An 18,205-nucleotide genomic window follows, 5' to 3' on the forward strand; every position below is an offset into this window, starting at 1 on the left:
CGTGAGATGCAATCTTATTGCTATTTAAGATTATAGAAATTCACTCAAATAGAGCTCAAACACAGCAATGAAAAATTATTTTTTGTTAATTTTTTGTTTGCATATTGCTTTTTTAAATAGTTATGTGGTTATCGCTCCAGATAAAAAAAAAAAGTTAAATTTGCATATAAATGAAATCAGGTATTCACTAAACTAAAATTTTTTGAAATTGTTTACCTTTCATAACACAAGTCAAATTGGACAAAAGCTCAAAACTATTTTGTAATTAATTACAAAGGAATCACTTGGTTGAGTGCCGAGATGGCATTACAAAAACTAAAACACTTTTCATTGATCTGTATCCTTTAAATGACATGGAAAAGTAGTGTTAGATCTACGGATTATTAAAGGAACACTATAAGGTCAGGAACACAAACATGTATACCTGACCCAATAGTGTTAAAACAACCATTTAGGTGGCTTGCTCCCCCCCCCCCCCCCCCACCACCCTCCCGCCCCCCCCCCCCCCCCGACTTGCCCCCTTAAAAATTATTAAAAGTTTCCTTTTTTCAGTTCTAAACTGGTTCCACCACCAATCTGCCTCTTTAGCTGACATCATCAGAATTGATGATCTCAGCCAATCAAATGCTTTCTCTGAGCTTTTAACAACAAAGTATATTGAGAAGTGGGATTTTAGTAAATAAAACACATTTAATGCTTGAGATTGAGTTCTGTAAGACTGGCTTGCATAATACACATCAATTAATTCTATAAATAAATAACCATCCACCGACCCATCCTCAAAAACATACCATTCATTTCTGTCTGAAAATAAAATAAAATAATAACTTAAAATGAATCAATAGTTTGTGTAAAAATGTATTTTTGATGTTATGTTATAATATCACTATATGAGCGTTTTTCATTGATGGATTTATTTAGATATTTATGAACTAATTTGCCTATGATGCTCAGTTAGACAAAAGATAAATTATTGTGATGGCTAAGCCAGCTGAACACTGGCTAAGCATCATGGGAAATTAAACTCACAAATATCTGCATTAGCGAGGTCAGTCATAACTGATAGAGCATAATATAAACTGCAGTAATGTCACTAGATGAACATAATAAATGACACTAATTAACTTGTATCATGCTATTGAAGGAGTGTGGGTTTTGCTTATATTTAGTCGCCAGATCAGCGTTATTAAATGCCCAGGCGATGTTTAATGAAGTACAAACGTAGATCCTATTTACAAAGTGGTGCTTTGTCAAATCACACCATCCCTTTGGGATAAAATCATCATGTTAAGAAACATGTGACAATTGTGCTCTATTTAACTAAACCATTCAGATTTTAGACAACACTGAGGATTTAAGCGGTATGCTCAAAAATTGTTGGTGTCAAATAGGTGAAATAAATCTCATAGAGATTAAGAGAAGATTTTTCTTCCCTCTTCATTGAAAACCAAACAGACTAGATTTATAAAACAAAAAGTTTACATACTATTTAATTTAAATTGGGACATTTTGGGGCGTTTTATGGATTATTTGATAAACAGAAATGAGAGACCTAACATACATTAATTAATCATTACCAACATAAGAAACAATCAATGGGAAGACATTTTCTCACTGGGCAGAAATGTGCTCACCATAATGTGAGTGTAATCAAGTAAATGAGCTACTCAACTATATTATTATGAAGCAAGCATTAATTAATAAAGCATCAACGTTTCATAAATTGGTTTATTTGGGCTGTACTGCCATCACCCATTTTCATTCAAATAGGTAATGTTTTTTTTTTTTGTTTTTTGTTTTTTTATAATACAGACATAAAATAGGTAATGTTTATTTTCAACCCACCCGGCAGGATTTCCAGGTAGAAGGCTGTCCTCCAGATAAAATATAAATTCAATTAAAGTTATACATTAAAGGGGAACCTTATCACAGGATTGATATTATCCCTATATTTAACACCCACACACATATATTTGTGAGGTGTAAAAATAAAATAAAATTAAATCCACACATCATCTTGTGGGAAAAAAATGGTTAACATATGTTATAGGTGTTTTTCAATGTTTTATTTAATAGTGTAATAATGTTATAAGATGTAATAAGTAACAGTTCCAATCTAACTCCACCCCAATGAAATTCCTGGGCTGACAGATTTATAAAGCTAGCTCCCTGGAAAGTGACATCTCTTTTTTGGCACCATAATTTGTGTGAGTTACATATCCCATGATGCTTTGCACGTCATGAAAGCGATGATGGCTATCCTTTGATACTCCTTCTGTTGTGTTACATTTCCCAGGATGCACTGCCAGCCTCAAGGCTTCAATGTCCTAGAGTAAAATTAACAGCTCACTCACAAACATGCCTCACCTATATTGGGATAAAAGCCATAAAATGTCGATGTAAGCTTTTCTTTTTCTATAGATAGAAAAAGGGTTATGTATTCAGCAATGTCTTAAACCCAATTTACAGTGAAAAAGGATCATAAAACAAACAGCCTAGTATAGAATCTGTAGCAAAACTCACATAACATACATGGATTGAGTTGAGAACAAGCTTATGGTATTTAAAGTCAGTACATGTTTCTATGCTGTGCAACATCTGTTATACTGTAAGTGTAAATATAATGTTTTTATAATAAAATATAATGTTTTTCATGCACTTTCCTTTTAAATCGTGCATAAATGACGTGGATTAGATGCTTGTCATAGACTTTTACCAGTAGCAAAAAACATGCAAAAGTAGTGTAAATCCAACTCAATATAGTACAGCTTGTAGCAGTAGAAAAAGATGAGGATCATTTGTGAGAATATCCATGACTTACAAATCCTAACAATATGCTCTCACTACTGCAAGTCTCCCAACTCTCCTGATTTTGGCTTTGCAGTCCCTATTTTATGGTCTTGCTCCCACATCCTGATTTAATTTCATGGTGTTCCAAATTTGAAGACAACAGGGAACTGCCTTCGGTCAGCACAGCACATCATTAGGCACACTTGTGCTATGTGGCAGGCATTAGGATCATGCATAGAGCACTTCAGTGGCGCTCTCTGCATGGTAATGTACAGTGGGCCCGGCCAGGAAGAGTTACTCTTTCTTATTATGGGTACCACCAGTGTCACAGGTAAAAACCCTTGAAGGTCTGACTACCTGTTCCAATTCAATATCTTTCAATGTTGGGAGGTATGTTACTATATATATATATTTTATTTATTTATTTTTTTTGACTGGAATAACCTTTTTTCCCATTGGATTGCCTGTACGGGTGGGACCAGTCTGATATGCTTCAGATATGTTCTATCTGCAATTACACTAGATGAGCTAAAACCAGCTTGAGATCTGAGCGGGGACCCACCGAAGGGCAGGCTAATTGAGCTGTTGTTCGTTCTCACCTCTCTTGCTACTTGTTTTTCTTTCCTTAAGTTTAAAGGGCAATCCAAAAGTGGACCACTTACTCGTGGTGCCTAGAGGGATATTGGCTATACCTCACTGATGATGCCTTACAAGGATGGAACGATGGTCGGGGGTTGCTGTATCTCTCATCCAGAGGGAACTTGCTGGCACCAGCTTGAGATCTGAGTAGGGACCCACTGAAGGGCAGGCTAATTGAGCTGTTGTCCGTTCTCACCTCTCTTGCCACTTGTTTTTTTTCTCATTGAGACTACACGCTGACTTCATTGCAAATTTCAGAACAAAGTGACTATATTTCTCTGCAAAGCATGAGACGCGCTTGTCAGAGGAAGAGCGAAAGCAGCTACAGCACATGCACTGTAGTTGCTGTGACAGAGCAGCAAAACATGTATTTTGCTTTTCTGTCAATATTCTACAAGAACTGCCTGTAAGAACCCTCTCAAGCTCCAAAATGTAAATCACTTATTGGCATACAGATCTCTATGAATTATAGCTCCCAATATTGGGAAGCTTGAACTTGGAACACGGGTGGACCCACGGGGGTGGCGGGACATAACATGACGCTTAAAAGCATGTCTGATTGGGAATAGTGTGGGATTGGCCAAAATGTGTGAATGTCAGCCTTGTGTGAATGCATGTCAGGCTGACATTCTATCTGGGTACTATACTCAGGGCTGCCAATCCGCAGAGCAAGGTTGGAGCATTCTGCCCTTGGGAGAGTTTTTTGTACTGCACACGTACATCTGTTTGCAAAGCTATTTATGAGAATCTCCCTGATGTCCCGAATACGCCATGGAAAAAAACAGGGTAGTGTGACAGAACCCCAAAGCACAGGATGTTAAAATACATGTTTTTCTTTAAGGTGAGAAAGGATTGACAGAGGAGGGGAGAGACCGTTTTTTGCATAGTTCAAGATCATCTCGATTAAATGGTCCGTGTGCAGTGACCCTGCTGTATTTCTCACGCTAAGTGAAACATTACATTGCGAGGCTCAACACACCTCCAGTGGCTGGCTGTCACCCTGAACTGAGTCTGACAGTCATTGCATTAAACCATTGAATGTTCTATCAGTGCTTCTCGTAGGGATGCACTGGAGTCAATTATTGTTATCATTTCTAATAATTGATAGCGTTATTTTAATGGATTTTTTTTTTTATCATTAAAAGTGGGGTCCTGCGATCTAGAATACTAGACTAACTTTTTGAGCGACAAGAAAATACTGATGTGGAAACTAGTGGACTGTCCATGCGCATTATGAAATACTGTTTGGTACAACATTTGAAAATTATGTTTTTTTCTTAGCGCTGCTGCTTTGCCTGTTCTAAAAGTTCCTTATACTTTGAAAGAAAAATGTCTACACAAATTAACTTAAGCTTAGTTTCTACTACGTGTGGGATTGTACCTTTTAGAAGATACATTAAGAATGCAGGAACTACCCGTGATTTAAATGGATGCATGTTACAACACAGATGTCACATCAATGAGATATGGTGTTGGAGGTTTTTTTTAAACTACTGTTACCAGTAAAAATGAGTGGGCAGCTATCAGATGCTATCACAAGATCAAAGAAAGTCATAACAGAACACAGACTTATGGTTTTATTCAAAACAACCATATGGCCTCAGTGCCTTCAGCAACATGGAAACTAGGCATTACTATATAACCCCTGAGGTTCTTCTATTACAAACACAGAACTTTTCTGCAATCGTTTATTTTCTTGCTTCAATAAATATGTTGCAATACCAACCCCCCTTGTTCTGCAAGGAATAAATTAAATGTTATTCTCCACAGTTTAAAGACGTATTTTATTAATTTTTGTGAGCGGAGGTGGCTTCTGAAGCACATTATATTAACCGTTCCAGCACCGGACGAGTGGAAAAGCATCTGATCAGTTATCTCGCTTTGAAAGGGTTAAAACAGTAATGTGAGTGTGCAAGAGAATAGTGTGCATAGTTTTAAAGGAACATACATTTCTGAGCTTCCTATCTGATTAAACCTAAAACCCATGCAACTAAAAGACCACGAGCAAACAATTTTCAGCATGACAAGTCATCCAATTTGCATAATTAAGGTCAAAATACACAAACTGAAAAAAACCAAAAACTCACCTGTATCTCCAAAGTGTTTAATGTATTATTTTTAGATTGTAAGAAAATCTCTAGTATAGAAATTAATTCACTATGCTAGAAACATTCAGAATTCAGAAATAGATACACACACTAACATTTAGTGAACTCGAGATATTAGGCACACGTGCCAAGATCCCAAAATTTAGTGGGACAGTTTTGACTCCCCCCTCCTCCTCTATACCTTGGTTTGTCTCTTTTCTCCTTTGACACCAGAGAAAACGCCAGGCTAAATAAATGTTTAAAGTACTCAAACCTATGCCTTACAGGGCAACTTACCATTCCAACACATGATGTCACGGGAATAGCTTTGTAAAAATTACATATATCTCGAAAACCGTTGGTTCTGTCACCAAAAAAAATGGAGGTAGCCAATGTAAAGGGTATGACTATATCCATGTCACCAAATCCAAACTCCTTAGATTTGGGACAAAGTGGTGAGTTTGGTGGTACCAGATCCACCATGGGCCTGAACCCTGGAAGTAGTTTGAAATAAAAATAAAAATAATCCCCGTAACTGATATTGAGAAATAGGAATAGAGTGATACTCAGCTAACTAATATAGTTAGGGTGTGACTGACCTGAAAAAGGGTAAATGCTTCTAATTAGGAAGCTGAGAGGACAGTGGTAGGAATAAAACATGAGATTAATGCCTAGAGGCCAGGGTACATTTAGAACCCCAGGGGCAATGGTAGAGTTCTACCTCAGCTAGCAAAGATGTATTTGCCCAACTCTAGCTAGAACTCAGCGTTTAGTGCACAGACTCATATATAATTTAGAAATGTAGAATGTAGATGATTCCATAACAAGAACATTTTTAGTTCTACATTCTAACCACCTGCTTAACAACTTAATGGGACACTGTAGTCACTATAACCATTTCACCTCTTTAAATTGGCTATGGTGCCTAGAGTTCCCTGGTACTGTCTCTCCATTCAGTGTTAAACCACTTTAGAGCAGTTTAACACTAAATAAGGGTCCAAAATACGGGTCCCGGGGAACCCACAGTCAGGCCCCTTCTGGAGGTGTGGCTAAGACAGAGATTACACACTTCCTTGTAGCCATACCCTTCATACAGTCAGTTAGAGCTCTGATAGGATAAAAACAGTCAGCTGACACTCTCAACCAATCACAGTTGCCTATTGCTGCTAATGCTAATACTTACTCATTAGCCAAAGCAGCACAGAGGGGATGGGCTGCTGTGGGCTTGCATTCAAACATAAAAACATAAAAACTGTTTAATGCTGAATGAAATGATGGCACCAGGAGACTCCAGAAGTAATAAACAGTTTAATAAGATGAAGCAGATACAGTGCCTACAGTGTCCCTTTAAATCTGTTTGTCATTATTGTCCATTAGATTATGCAAAAATGTTAGTATTAGCCATAAAGCAAATAGGTGATGGTTCACACTGAAAATGTTCTGCTGTAATGCACAAACTGTAGAAGTTGATCACACCTCAGGGTGTAAGGCTTTATTCCTTGCAGACTTAAGGTAGCCTTTCATCATTCTCAAGTCAATAGAAGGCTGTTGAGATGGGTAATTATTACATCTAATCATTACATCTGCTGAGCTAAGCGGTACCAACGGAGATGTGCTGATTAGCGATGTACTGAAGGGGAAGACTGTATGACGAACAGGCGCACGGTGGAACAAGGTAAGTTGTCAAACTATTCTAAAATCATTTGACAAATTACTATCGGTTGGCACCAGGGCACTCCAGGCACCATAACCACGACAACATGTTGCAGTGGTTATGGTGCTTGGACTGATGCTTTTAAAATATAACTTTCATTAAAGAGATTTTTTTAAATTTGAAATGACAGAGATACATGCTCACAAAGACAATCAGTAAGGGTGGAGCTCTGTTAATATATAGTAGGAGGAGTTTAAAGTCTTGCTTAAGGAGTATAAGGTAATATACAGTAATACTTACTTTGGACGGGCTCGGATGCGCATTGTTCCCCCAAGACCCTGAGTTACTTCTGTCTTCTACATCTAAAGACAAACATAAAAAAAAAAAAAATCTCTTTAGACTTTATCTGAGCGATGTTTTATTTTGACTTGCATTTTAAATTAAAGCTTCCAACTAATCTGCTGTTGCTTTTAATTAAGAATCTCAAGTAGGACTGCTATAGTGATAGTAGACTTCTGACCCATCTACTTAAGTAAACTGATTGAAATTCACTGCTCAATTTAGCAGAGCCCTAAAGATTCACAAGGTTGAGTAATAAATTGCTTTTAATCCTGCACGTCTTAAAAAAACCTAATGCAGAAACAAAAAGTTAGAGCTAACAGTCCCCCGTTCTTTTGTTACTTGAGAAACAATAGGTATAGTGGCCATAATTATATAAACTAAAATAGAGACAATTTCGATTTTGCCAATTACTGTCAAACTTATATGATTTAAAGATTTAATATAACAACTATAGATTCTTGTAGTGGTTATGGTGCTATCAACTTAGGGACAGTGTCTTATTTCTGAGTGTCTTTCCCGGTACCTGCAGGCCTGCCCTGTGCAGCTGAATGTATATTTCAGAAATTCACTTCACTTCTGCAATATTAGGTGCACATTTATCCAACCTTGGATAACAATGACAGTCAGGAAGCACTAGAGTCAGGTTATAGGTGTCATGTAAGACTGAATGTAGTCATACAGGTATTGCAGAAGGGGCAGTTCTACTTCAGAAAATTACAGAATGTTCCAGTATTATCAAAACCTATTAGTATAATGACAGCATATTCAGGAAAGGCCTACAAGGCTTGTATGTGAGAACGACAGTATATTCTAGATTTGTCAAAGCCTATATTTGAATAAGACTGTGTGTTTTAATTGACAAGGAGATTTAAGCTCTAGTATGTATGTTACAGGTCTCTGATGACTTTATCTGATAATTAATGTCCGTTCTTTAAAGTTCATGTATATGAACCCAATTCCCAACTGCGAGGTGTCTATGCAGCACATGTAAAGGTTGGGGCTGGAGGGATTGTGACAGGGTTGCAGTATACATGACTGGTGACATGGTGGGAATGGGCACTGCCAGAAAGTCAGAAATCAGGTTCACTGGCCAGACCAATTTAGTATTGCTCATGAGCACAGTAATGTTAGTGCATACCTCCCAACATAAGAAATTGATTAAGAGGGACACTTTAATTTTAGGGATGTGAGTTGGGGGTGTGACCAGGGATAGAGCTGTCCCGAGAAATTCTAGGTGACTTAATAATACCAATTTATGCAACTAAAATGTAGAAGAAGAACAAAGTATCTTATTTACACAGACCGAGTTCTAAACACATTTATTGGAGTTTAAAGTCCCACAAGAGGGACAGAGGGATTTGAGCCCAAATTAGGGACTGTCCCTCCTAAATAGGGATACTTGAAAGAATTTAAACAGAACTAGCATTAACGATTTGTTCTCACTGTGCTATACTTTATATGTTGCAGAACACCAGACTGCACCACCCGATCCAGGACATTTAGAGGTATAAATTAATAAGAAAAAAAATCTAGAAATCTCACACAAATCTCATACATAAAACACAATAAAACGGCCTGCGATGTTCTGAAGTAGTAGTATAACACCAATACAACAAATGGTTCCGCATGCTGCTGCTCTCCTTATTCTAAGTTCAAAGTGAACGTTTCTAAATGCTTTGAAGTTTATTAAGCACAAATATGAACACTTTAAATAACAGGGTCAGCAGAAAAATTAAGCACTAACTTTACATTTTTTTAAAAAAATCACTAAGCAAATTAAACCCTATAAAGTAAAAAAAAAATCATAAAAAGTTAATTTCAATTTCCAAAAGTCCAGTCTAAACAACTTGACTTGTCTTATTAAATTACCCCCTTAACTTTTAACCTACACTTTACACTGCAGATTCTACTGAACCTTCTTCCCGTGAGATATTTTTTACTTCAGTCAAGCACCTCATGCTTGCTAATCTATTTTGCAGGAGCCCTTAGTCCTCAGTTAGATGCCTCATCGAACGAGTGAAACCATTTACCTTGCTTGGTTTTAGAGTCCATGTCTGTGTACTTTAAATTTGACTTTTTCCGAAGAGTTTATTTTTTGTATTACTGACAGCGATGATCTTTGTCATCTCAAGTAATAATAAGAAAAAAAATAACAAGATTCTTGGACAGAGGTAACTAAGTTGGACTGCACTGCCAGACATGGGGCAGTTGGGAGGTAAGAAAAGATACACAACAGGGTGGAAGGACGGAAATGGTGCTGAGAGAGAGCAAAACAATTTATTAATTTATACACAAATTAAAGAAATTTTCGGGGGAAATCCTGAAATCTATCAATTGTTTATAAAGTGTGCATGTGCCCCGGAATGTCTCTTTAATAGTATGGAACCACATCCTATAGTTTTATCAGCTCAGCATTAATGGAAACCACAAGTAAATGATAGATTGTTTTTAGAGTTGAGATGCTTCATCCTACACCAACTGATGGGAATGAGCAATACAACAAGACAGAGATGTAAGTCTTTAGCGAAAAGATAGGCCATCAAATCATGGTTGTAATCGTCTTCTTATTTAGGACTTGCTTTTCTCAGCAGTTACGGGATTTTTCATTCAGACTGTCGTATCTTTGCTTTACTTGATATGATCAATCTTAAGTAATCATTCTCAATCACTTGCCACAAAGGGTCATGTATCATTGCTTCTGTATAAAGACATTAAATGTGCAAAGTACACCGTATTATTCTGTGTAACATCAATGAGTAGCTTTAATTAACAATGACACATAAAGCCATTTCTTTGTCAGTAATGAAATTAAATAAGGTAGACATTGCACAGGGACCCGATACATACATTATTCCATAATTGGAAAGTGTATTTCATACCTAATAAAAACAAGCCTTTAGCACAGTGGCTAAAACTCCTGGAACAAACTAATGAAAGAAAATACCTGAAATTTATTATTTTTATATGTGGCTAAGGGCCCAGTTTTGTATAAGATCCGGTTTATTGGATATGTATTTATATAGTTTTAAGTATTATATATAACACGTATTGCTATAGTTAGCTTAGTGAGATGACTAACACCAATTTACAACAAATATTAAAATTTATTCATTACTGCTACTGTCCCCTTGGGAACTAGATGACTGATCTAATGGCTACCAGACTGACACATGTTTACATCTCCAAAACAAACCGTTTTTACTGGCCAATGAATGGTATTTAGATCATGTGGCGGAACTAATGTAGAGAGGATCCCGGTGGAGGACATTTTTTGCCCCCTTCAGAACGAGGGTGGCCAAGGGTGGACGAATGGACCTTTTTGTATAAAGGCCCATTTGTGTGTAGTGTTGGCAGTTGAATGCAGTTGTGTGTTTGTACGTACTGCTGCCACTTAAAAGCAGTGGCATACTTATGTGTAATGTGTTTTAATGCAGTGGTGTGTGTTTTTTTTTTAAGGTGATGGGTGTTTAAACAAAGATGTAATTGTGTTTAGTTCTGTAGTTTTTTGTGTGCAGTTTTGCTGTTTGAATGTAGGGTTGTGTTACAATGTTAACATTTTAATACAGGGGTATGTAATGATGGTGTTTAATTGCAGGGGTGTATCTGCATGTAGTGATGGCGTTTGATTTAATGTAGTGTTGGTATTTGATTGAAAGGGTGTGTTTGTATGTAGTGTTGATGTTTACATTTGAATACTGGGATGAATGCACACATAAACACATACAGCTACACACTAACACGCAGATACACGCACACACTGACAGGCACAGATATACATTCACATTGACACACACATACACTCAAATACCCACACTGACACACACAGATGCACTCATACGCAGATAAACACACACACTCCACGTGGTCTGTAAGCTGGTAGGAAGTGACAGGAAATTACTTCCTCCCAGCACTGGGTGCCAACATTAAAGAGGCCCTGTTGGGCTGCTAAAAGCCCGCAGAACCTGACCGGGTCCCTGATCCAACCACCTTGCCTTTTGGGTTTGCCGTACCTGCATGGGTTACCTGATGGACCCCTAAATCCTACGGCCTGCTGGTCACTATTTAGTAGATGCACCCCGAATAAAAATATGCATGCATTTAATAATGCTTTCTTTATAGTGGGTGTTTCTATAAAAAGCTTGCAAAATCTGAAAATCTGTTGTCTGCAACAGAGAGGGTTTGCAAGGCCTCCTCTTCTTCCCCAAAACTGAGTTTCTGTGGCTGTTCAATGTAGCTCAATTAGAAGTCTTTACAAGGCAGGTGCTCTGGGCAATCGTTGCCTCTTGAGGCTAGCTTCACTGAGCTAAACAAACCAGTAAATAACAGGACCTGCTGTCTGATTGTCTGAAGGTTAATTTATAATAGTGCCAATTTTTTTTTAAAAATATGCACTTATTGCAAAATGAAAAAATAGGACACACTCTAAACACATAAAGCAATTCAGCAAGCAAAAGTGATTTAGGTATTTGGAGTTTACCGTTAAGAAACAGAAATGCTTGACATTTTAGATGAAAAAAAAACCGTCAACTTATAATGTAAGTTAATTGTGCAAGTAAAAGTTTTACACAGTTATTCACTAACCATCGGATTATGTCCGGGCATTTATACAAAAAAATGAGATGCCAGTCATGGGGATAAGGCCAGTAAAATAACAGGGGGGGACAGGACACTAACTGTGCTATTTTTCAGGCCTCATTTACATGGGGTCAAACTATTGACTGGGCATAAATGGCTATGCAATCGCTAGTTTTTAGTTAGTGAGCAGCCACTAGCTTTGCACTGTTTGGTAGTTATGCTTTGTGTGGTAGCATTACAGGTGTGGCAAAAGGTAGTTTTAAACCCCTCCTTACTAATATAGGTGCCATATTCACCCATATTGGCTTTGTTTTCATTAGTTTTTTAATGAGGCAGCTGGCTAGCAAGAGCTGGCCAACTGTCACATAAGTTAATTCTTGCGCCATTTGGATTTTTTAATTCCAGGCCCTGATTTTAACCATCAGCTGTTTTATTCCAACTGAGATCCAGACCAAATTCAGGCTCACTCAGAGCCTCCTACACATCATCTGACCATTGTTACATACTGTGAACAATGCCTGGGTTTTGCAGTCCGTACTGCAACAAACAGTGTGCCTCATTCGGTATGGGGTCATTTGGACTTTAGTTAATAACACTGGAAGTCTTTTAATCAAGATTTTATGAATGAAAAAAAAAAAAAACCAAACAGCTATACACATTGTAACAAAGAGTGTATGTGTAACCTTAACATTGCTGGCAAGCCAATCTATGAATGTCTGCTTTGCTGCAACACCTGCAAATAATTGGCAGAAACAAAGTAAGCTCCATATTCAGGTGGCAAAGAGCACTTACAGGCTAACACATAGCTAATACAGCTGGGATACATGCAAATGAAAACATATGTAGAAGTACAATTAAACTGTTTATATTCACATTTTGTTCTTGTTTACAGGTTAACCTCATCACACCAAAAGGGAATGTGACAAACAATTAATTTACCCCTTCTTTTATTTGGTCAGCACGAAGGTGCCTTGAAGCAAGTACAGACTAAGGAGTTTTTCTTCCAAGACTTCTAGGCTTTTACTGGGCTATTTAGCCTAGCTGTACATTTATTTAATTAACTCACACATGATATGCTTCGTAGGGGAGTCAAACAATTCATTCATCTGTATTCTGCAAATTCTTACTTATTCAGTTATATTGCATTTTTTTTTTTTTTTTTTTATATTTAGGATTTTTATTAGGTTTTCAAGTTTCAATAAAGGGAGGGATACAGAAAGGAAAAAAGGGGGGGGGGGAGGGGGGGGTATACATACACAGTATAGTACCGTACAATATTTGTTGCCGGTGTAGGATATTCACACAATTTTACAAAAATACATAGTTGTAGTTTACATTACATCTTTGACAAGGAACCCCGAGTTCACATGGGTGATATAGGTACTCTCCATCACCCAAGTTCATAGCTTTTAGTACTCACACATTAAACTAACATGATAGACCTTTCTCATTTTGTCCTCAAAGGTTGAGAATAAGGGTACATCATAGTATGGTAAAATAAGTATCACTCTAGTATCGACTATTGACACTGTTCAAATATAAGTTGCGATTAAATGTCATAAATTGTTTTAGGCCGCTGGTCTAATCTATCACTGTTCTTGGATCAATTCCTTATGGACAATTAGGACCTATAGATAGAGTCGTAACAGTGTACAATGATTAGGGTCGGTAACCTTCTGAGAGAAGATTAGACTTTATTTGACTTGTAATTTATTTACCTAGAGGGCTTGCAAGTTGCAATTTCGTTTTGGTCTGTAGTTCTAGGTCCACCCATTTTTGCCAATTTAGTTTTGCTATGTGAGCCTGTTTGGGAGTATTGGCAGATAGAACCTCATACCTGAGATATTGTCTTGCTTTATGCCATATCAAAGCTGGTAATGGGCAGCCCAGTTTCTTCCAATGGCCTGCAATTATATTCCTTGTGGCTAATATTGTCATCAATAATATGTGGGCGTCTGCTCGAGGCATTTTTACTGGGATCAGCAGGAAAAGGGCTAGTAAAGGTGTGATCGGTGGGAGGTTTACCCCTAGTTGTGTCCACAAGTGTTGAAGTTCTTCCCAAAGTGGTTTTATATCCGGGCAGTCCCACCAAATATGGGTCATTGTTCCCTTATCTCTGTCACATCTCCAACATTTAGGCGATGATTGGGGGAACATCTGATGTATTTTATCAGGGGTGTAGTACCACCTATAGATTAGTTTTTTATGGGCTTCTATATGGGAATAGCAGGATGTTACTCCCTTCAGGGCTTGTATTGAAGCCAGCCATTGAGTGTCTAAGGGGCAGTGAGCACATTCGGCCTTCCACATTTTTTTATAATTATATTCTGGCCGAGGAGCCTGGTTCATTAATACATTGTAGCATGCTGTAAGAGTTTTATTCCTAACTGGTGTAAAATGGCATCGGTTGTACAGCAATATAGTGTGGGCTTCAGGTTTGTCAGACGTAGCTACCTTATCTGAGATTAAACTTTGCAGTTGAATGTATGGGAAAATGAATGATGGGGGTAGACAATGTTTCGTTTTCAACTCTGGGAATGGTAGTAAAGAGCCCTGTTTACATAAATCTGCAATTCGTGAGATCCCTTTCTCCCTCCATTTATTTAAAGATAACCACGGAGATATCGAGTTTAGAGCTGTGATCGGTGCCCAGATGGAGAATTTAGTGTCATCTCTTTTGGAGTGGCGGAGGTGATCCCATGCCTGGATTATGTATTTGGTGAGTGGTAGGATTGTTTTGCGTTTGTCCCTTAGTTGTTTGGGGGTCCACATATGGTCTATTGCTGAACCTTTGGGGTCGTACCCATTTTCCATGTCTACCCATTGTAGTGTGTGTTTCGGGGCGTGTAATTTTATAGCATGTTCTAGCAGGGCAGCTCTGTGATAGGCTGTTATGTTAGGAAATCCCAAGCCCCCTTCTTTAGTGGGAGATTGCAAAAGGAGTAGAGGTAACCTGGGCTTTTTGTTCTCCCATACATAAGTTGTTAGTATGGTTTGTAATTGTTTGAGTAGTGAGGGAGAAAGGGGTATTGGAAGCATTCGAAATACATATAATAATTTTGGTAAAACCATCATTTTGATGGTGTTTATCCGACCTAACCATGATAGCATTACATTTTTCCATTTGTGTAGTAGTAGCTTGCAGGTTTGCGGTAGCGTGGCAAAGTTGCAGGTGCTGATGCCTCTGAGATTACTTGTGATCTTCACCCCTAGGTATGTGAGGGAAGTCTGTCTCCAGTCAAATGTATATGTTTGTTTCATTTGTAAAATCTCCGTAGTTGGGAGACGGATAGGTAAGGCCTGGGTCTTCGTCTGGTTAAGTTTATAATAGGAAATGCGACTGTAATCTTCCAGGGTGTGAAGAATTTGTTGTAGCGATATTGTAGGTTGCGATACAGAGATAAGTATATCGTCTGCAAACATTGATAGTTTGTATTCCGTGTTGTTAATGTTTATTCCTTTTATTTTGGTGTTCATTCGGATTTTTTGCGCTAAGGGTTCTAGGGACAATACAAATAACAAGGGAGATAGGGGGCACCCTTGGCGAGTGCCATTAGTGATGTGGAATGGGTTTGAAGTGAAACCTGCATTGGAAACCCGAGCAGAAGGAGAGGTGTATAACGCCATAGTGCCTGTGATATATTCCTTAGGGAATCCGAATTTGAGTAGAACTTGGGTCATGTAGTCCCAGTTGAGTCTATCGAAGGCCTTCTCCGCGTCCAGCGCTAAGAGAAGACCTTCCATGTTGTGTGTATCCATGTGAGCTAGGATATTAAGTACTTTCCTTGTGTTATCGGAACCTTGTCTAGTTTTGATAAAACCTGATTGGTCATTATGTATTATACGTGGGAGGATGAGTGAGAGACGGTCCGCAATGATTTTGGCATAAATTTTTGTGTCACAGTTAAGCAATGAGATGGGTCTGAAATTTTGGCAAAGCGTAGCTGGTTTGCCCGGTTTGGGGAGTGTGGAAATGTTTACCTGAAGCATTTCCGATGGAAGTACTCCATCGGAGAAGCAGTGATTGATAAGTTCGGTGAGGTGTGGGGCTAAGGTGTCGGAGAAGGTTTGATAATATAAGTTGGTAAAACCGTCCGGTCCTGGCGATTTGTGGGAGGGTAGTTTCCCAATTATAGTTTTTAGTTCTTCAGTTGAGAACGGTTTAGTAAGCATGGCTATATCATCTTGAGTTATTGTCGGGAGGTTTATCGTGTTGAGGAAGTCTTGTATCTGTGATATCGAAGGTGTGTGTGTATTTTTATCTGTTGAGAGGTTGTAGAGGGAGCTGTAGTATTGTGCAAATGTTTCTACAATGTTTTGTGGATGCATAATTTTGGCTTTGTCTGGTCCTACTAAGTAAGCTACTCTTGAGTTTGTCATCCGCGATTTTAGCTTGGAAGCTAGAATTGCTCCTGCTTTGTTTCCCTGTGCAAAGAATTTATGTTTATATCTTTGTAGAATAAAATTTGTTTTATCTAGTTCTAATTCTTGGAGTTGGGTGTGTAATTGTTTAAGCTGACTGTAGATATCTTGGGACGGATTGCTTTTGTTGGTGTGTGTTAGGACTTTGATTTGTTGGATGAGGTCGGTGTATCTTCTCTTTCTCTCTTTGTTTGCGTGGCTAGCCAATTTTATAAAGAGGCCTCTAATTACCGCTTTGTGTGCTTGCCATGTCGTTGGGATGGAAGTGTCTGCCGCGGAATTAGTCTGGAAATACAATTCTATTTCTGCTTTGATTTTTGCGACAGTGTCAGGGTCTCTTAGAAGAGAGTCATTTAATCTCCATGAGCCTCTCCCCTTGGTGGGGTATTGGGTTGAAATTGTTAGTGTTATCGGGGCGTGATCGGACCAAGTTATGAGACCGATTTTTGTGGCTTGGATGCGGGGTATTAGGGATGAGTGAGTGAGAAACCTGTCTATTCTCGAATATGAGTTATGGGCTTGGGAATGGAATGAGAAGTCTTTTTCGGAGGGGTGTAGTATCCTCCATACATCTACGTAACCTGTTTCATGGAGGTGTTGTTTAATGGCGCTGGTGCATGTAGCGCGTTGGGCAAGAGTCTTACGGGAGACCCGGAGGTCTGAGGAGGAGTCTAGAGTGTTGTCCAGAATAAAGTTTGTGTCTCCTCCTATTAATATTGTTCCATATTTGTTAGCTTCTGCTAATGTCAATAGTTTGTTGAGAAAAGGCGCCTGATTTTCGTGTGGGCCGTAGATATTAAGGAGGGTATATGGTTCATTGTTAATATGGCATTGGATGAGCAAATATCTGCCCTCCTTGTCTCCTATTTTTTTATGTAATGAAAAAGTAACCTCTTTACTAATTAGCGTAGATACCCCTCTTTTCTTTTTCAGGTATCCAGAGTGGAAGCCTATGGGATGTTGTTTCGAGGAGAACTTGGGCATTTTGGAGCGTGAAAAATGGGTCTCCTGAAAGAAGACCACGGAGGCTTTCGCTTTACAGGCCTCTTCTAGAGCCATCCGTCTCTTGTGAGGAGAATTTAGACCTTTAACATTGAGCGAGAGGATAGTCAGTGCCATAAAACCATATCATACACGCTTTGCCAAGTGCTGCGGTTGTACTTCAAGTCATTTATTATGTTTTGGGTGTCCCTACATAAGGGATAGTGGGATATGCTTTTAGCTAATTTATTTATTATGTGCCATTTAGTTTGGACCAAAGCGGTTTGTCTCTCATTTGGCGTTATAGCAGTAATGTTTGGATATTCCGGTTCTGTCTCAGTGTTGGTTTGGACCAGCTGTTTGTTGGTGTCGCATATTGTGTACATATGTGGGCGTGTGAAGGGTAGAGGGGTGGGGGTGGGGGAGAAGGTGGAGAGGAGAACTATATACATTACGAGGTTTAGACTGAGGTCATCTAACCTGGTTGGGAGAATTTCTTTAATCCGCCCCATGGAGCGAGACGGGGGGAGGGTGAAACTTTAGTACGTCATAATTGACTCTATGGTGAAACTAATAATAGTGTATTACTCTATGTTCCATAACATTATTCGTAGCTAACACATTTGGCTAGATTTAGTTAACTGCTTTGCAATTTGACTTAAGCGTTTTCCCATTACGTTAGGTATCGCATTAACCATATAACACAGATTGTCAG

The 18,205-nt window shown here is 38.5% G+C and overlaps 1 protein-coding gene across 13 annotated transcripts in view; it reads right to left on the bottom strand.

The window, feature by feature from the left end:
• TCF4 (transcription factor 4) overlaps nucleotides 1–18,205 on the bottom strand; it is a 322,114-nt gene that overhangs the window by 232,761 nt on the left and 71,148 nt on the right. For 11 of the 13 annotated variants that reach the window (XM_063453916.1, XM_063453918.1, XM_063453920.1 and 8 more), the window contains one exon: nucleotides 7,471–7,532. The exons of the other annotated variants lie outside the window; for them this stretch is intronic. In XM_063453916.1, coding sequence (XP_063309986.1) covers nucleotides 7,471–7,532 — 62 coding nt within the window. The remainder of the gene's footprint in view (nucleotides 1–7,470; nucleotides 7,533–18,205) is intronic. 13 annotated transcript variants of the gene reach the window in all.

The sequence above is a fragment of the Pelobates fuscus genome, chromosome 5, assembly GCF_036172605.1.
Source record: "Pelobates fuscus isolate aPelFus1 chromosome 5, aPelFus1.pri, whole genome shotgun sequence".
NCBI lineage: Eukaryota > Metazoa > Chordata > Amphibia > Anura > Pelobatidae > Pelobates > Pelobates fuscus.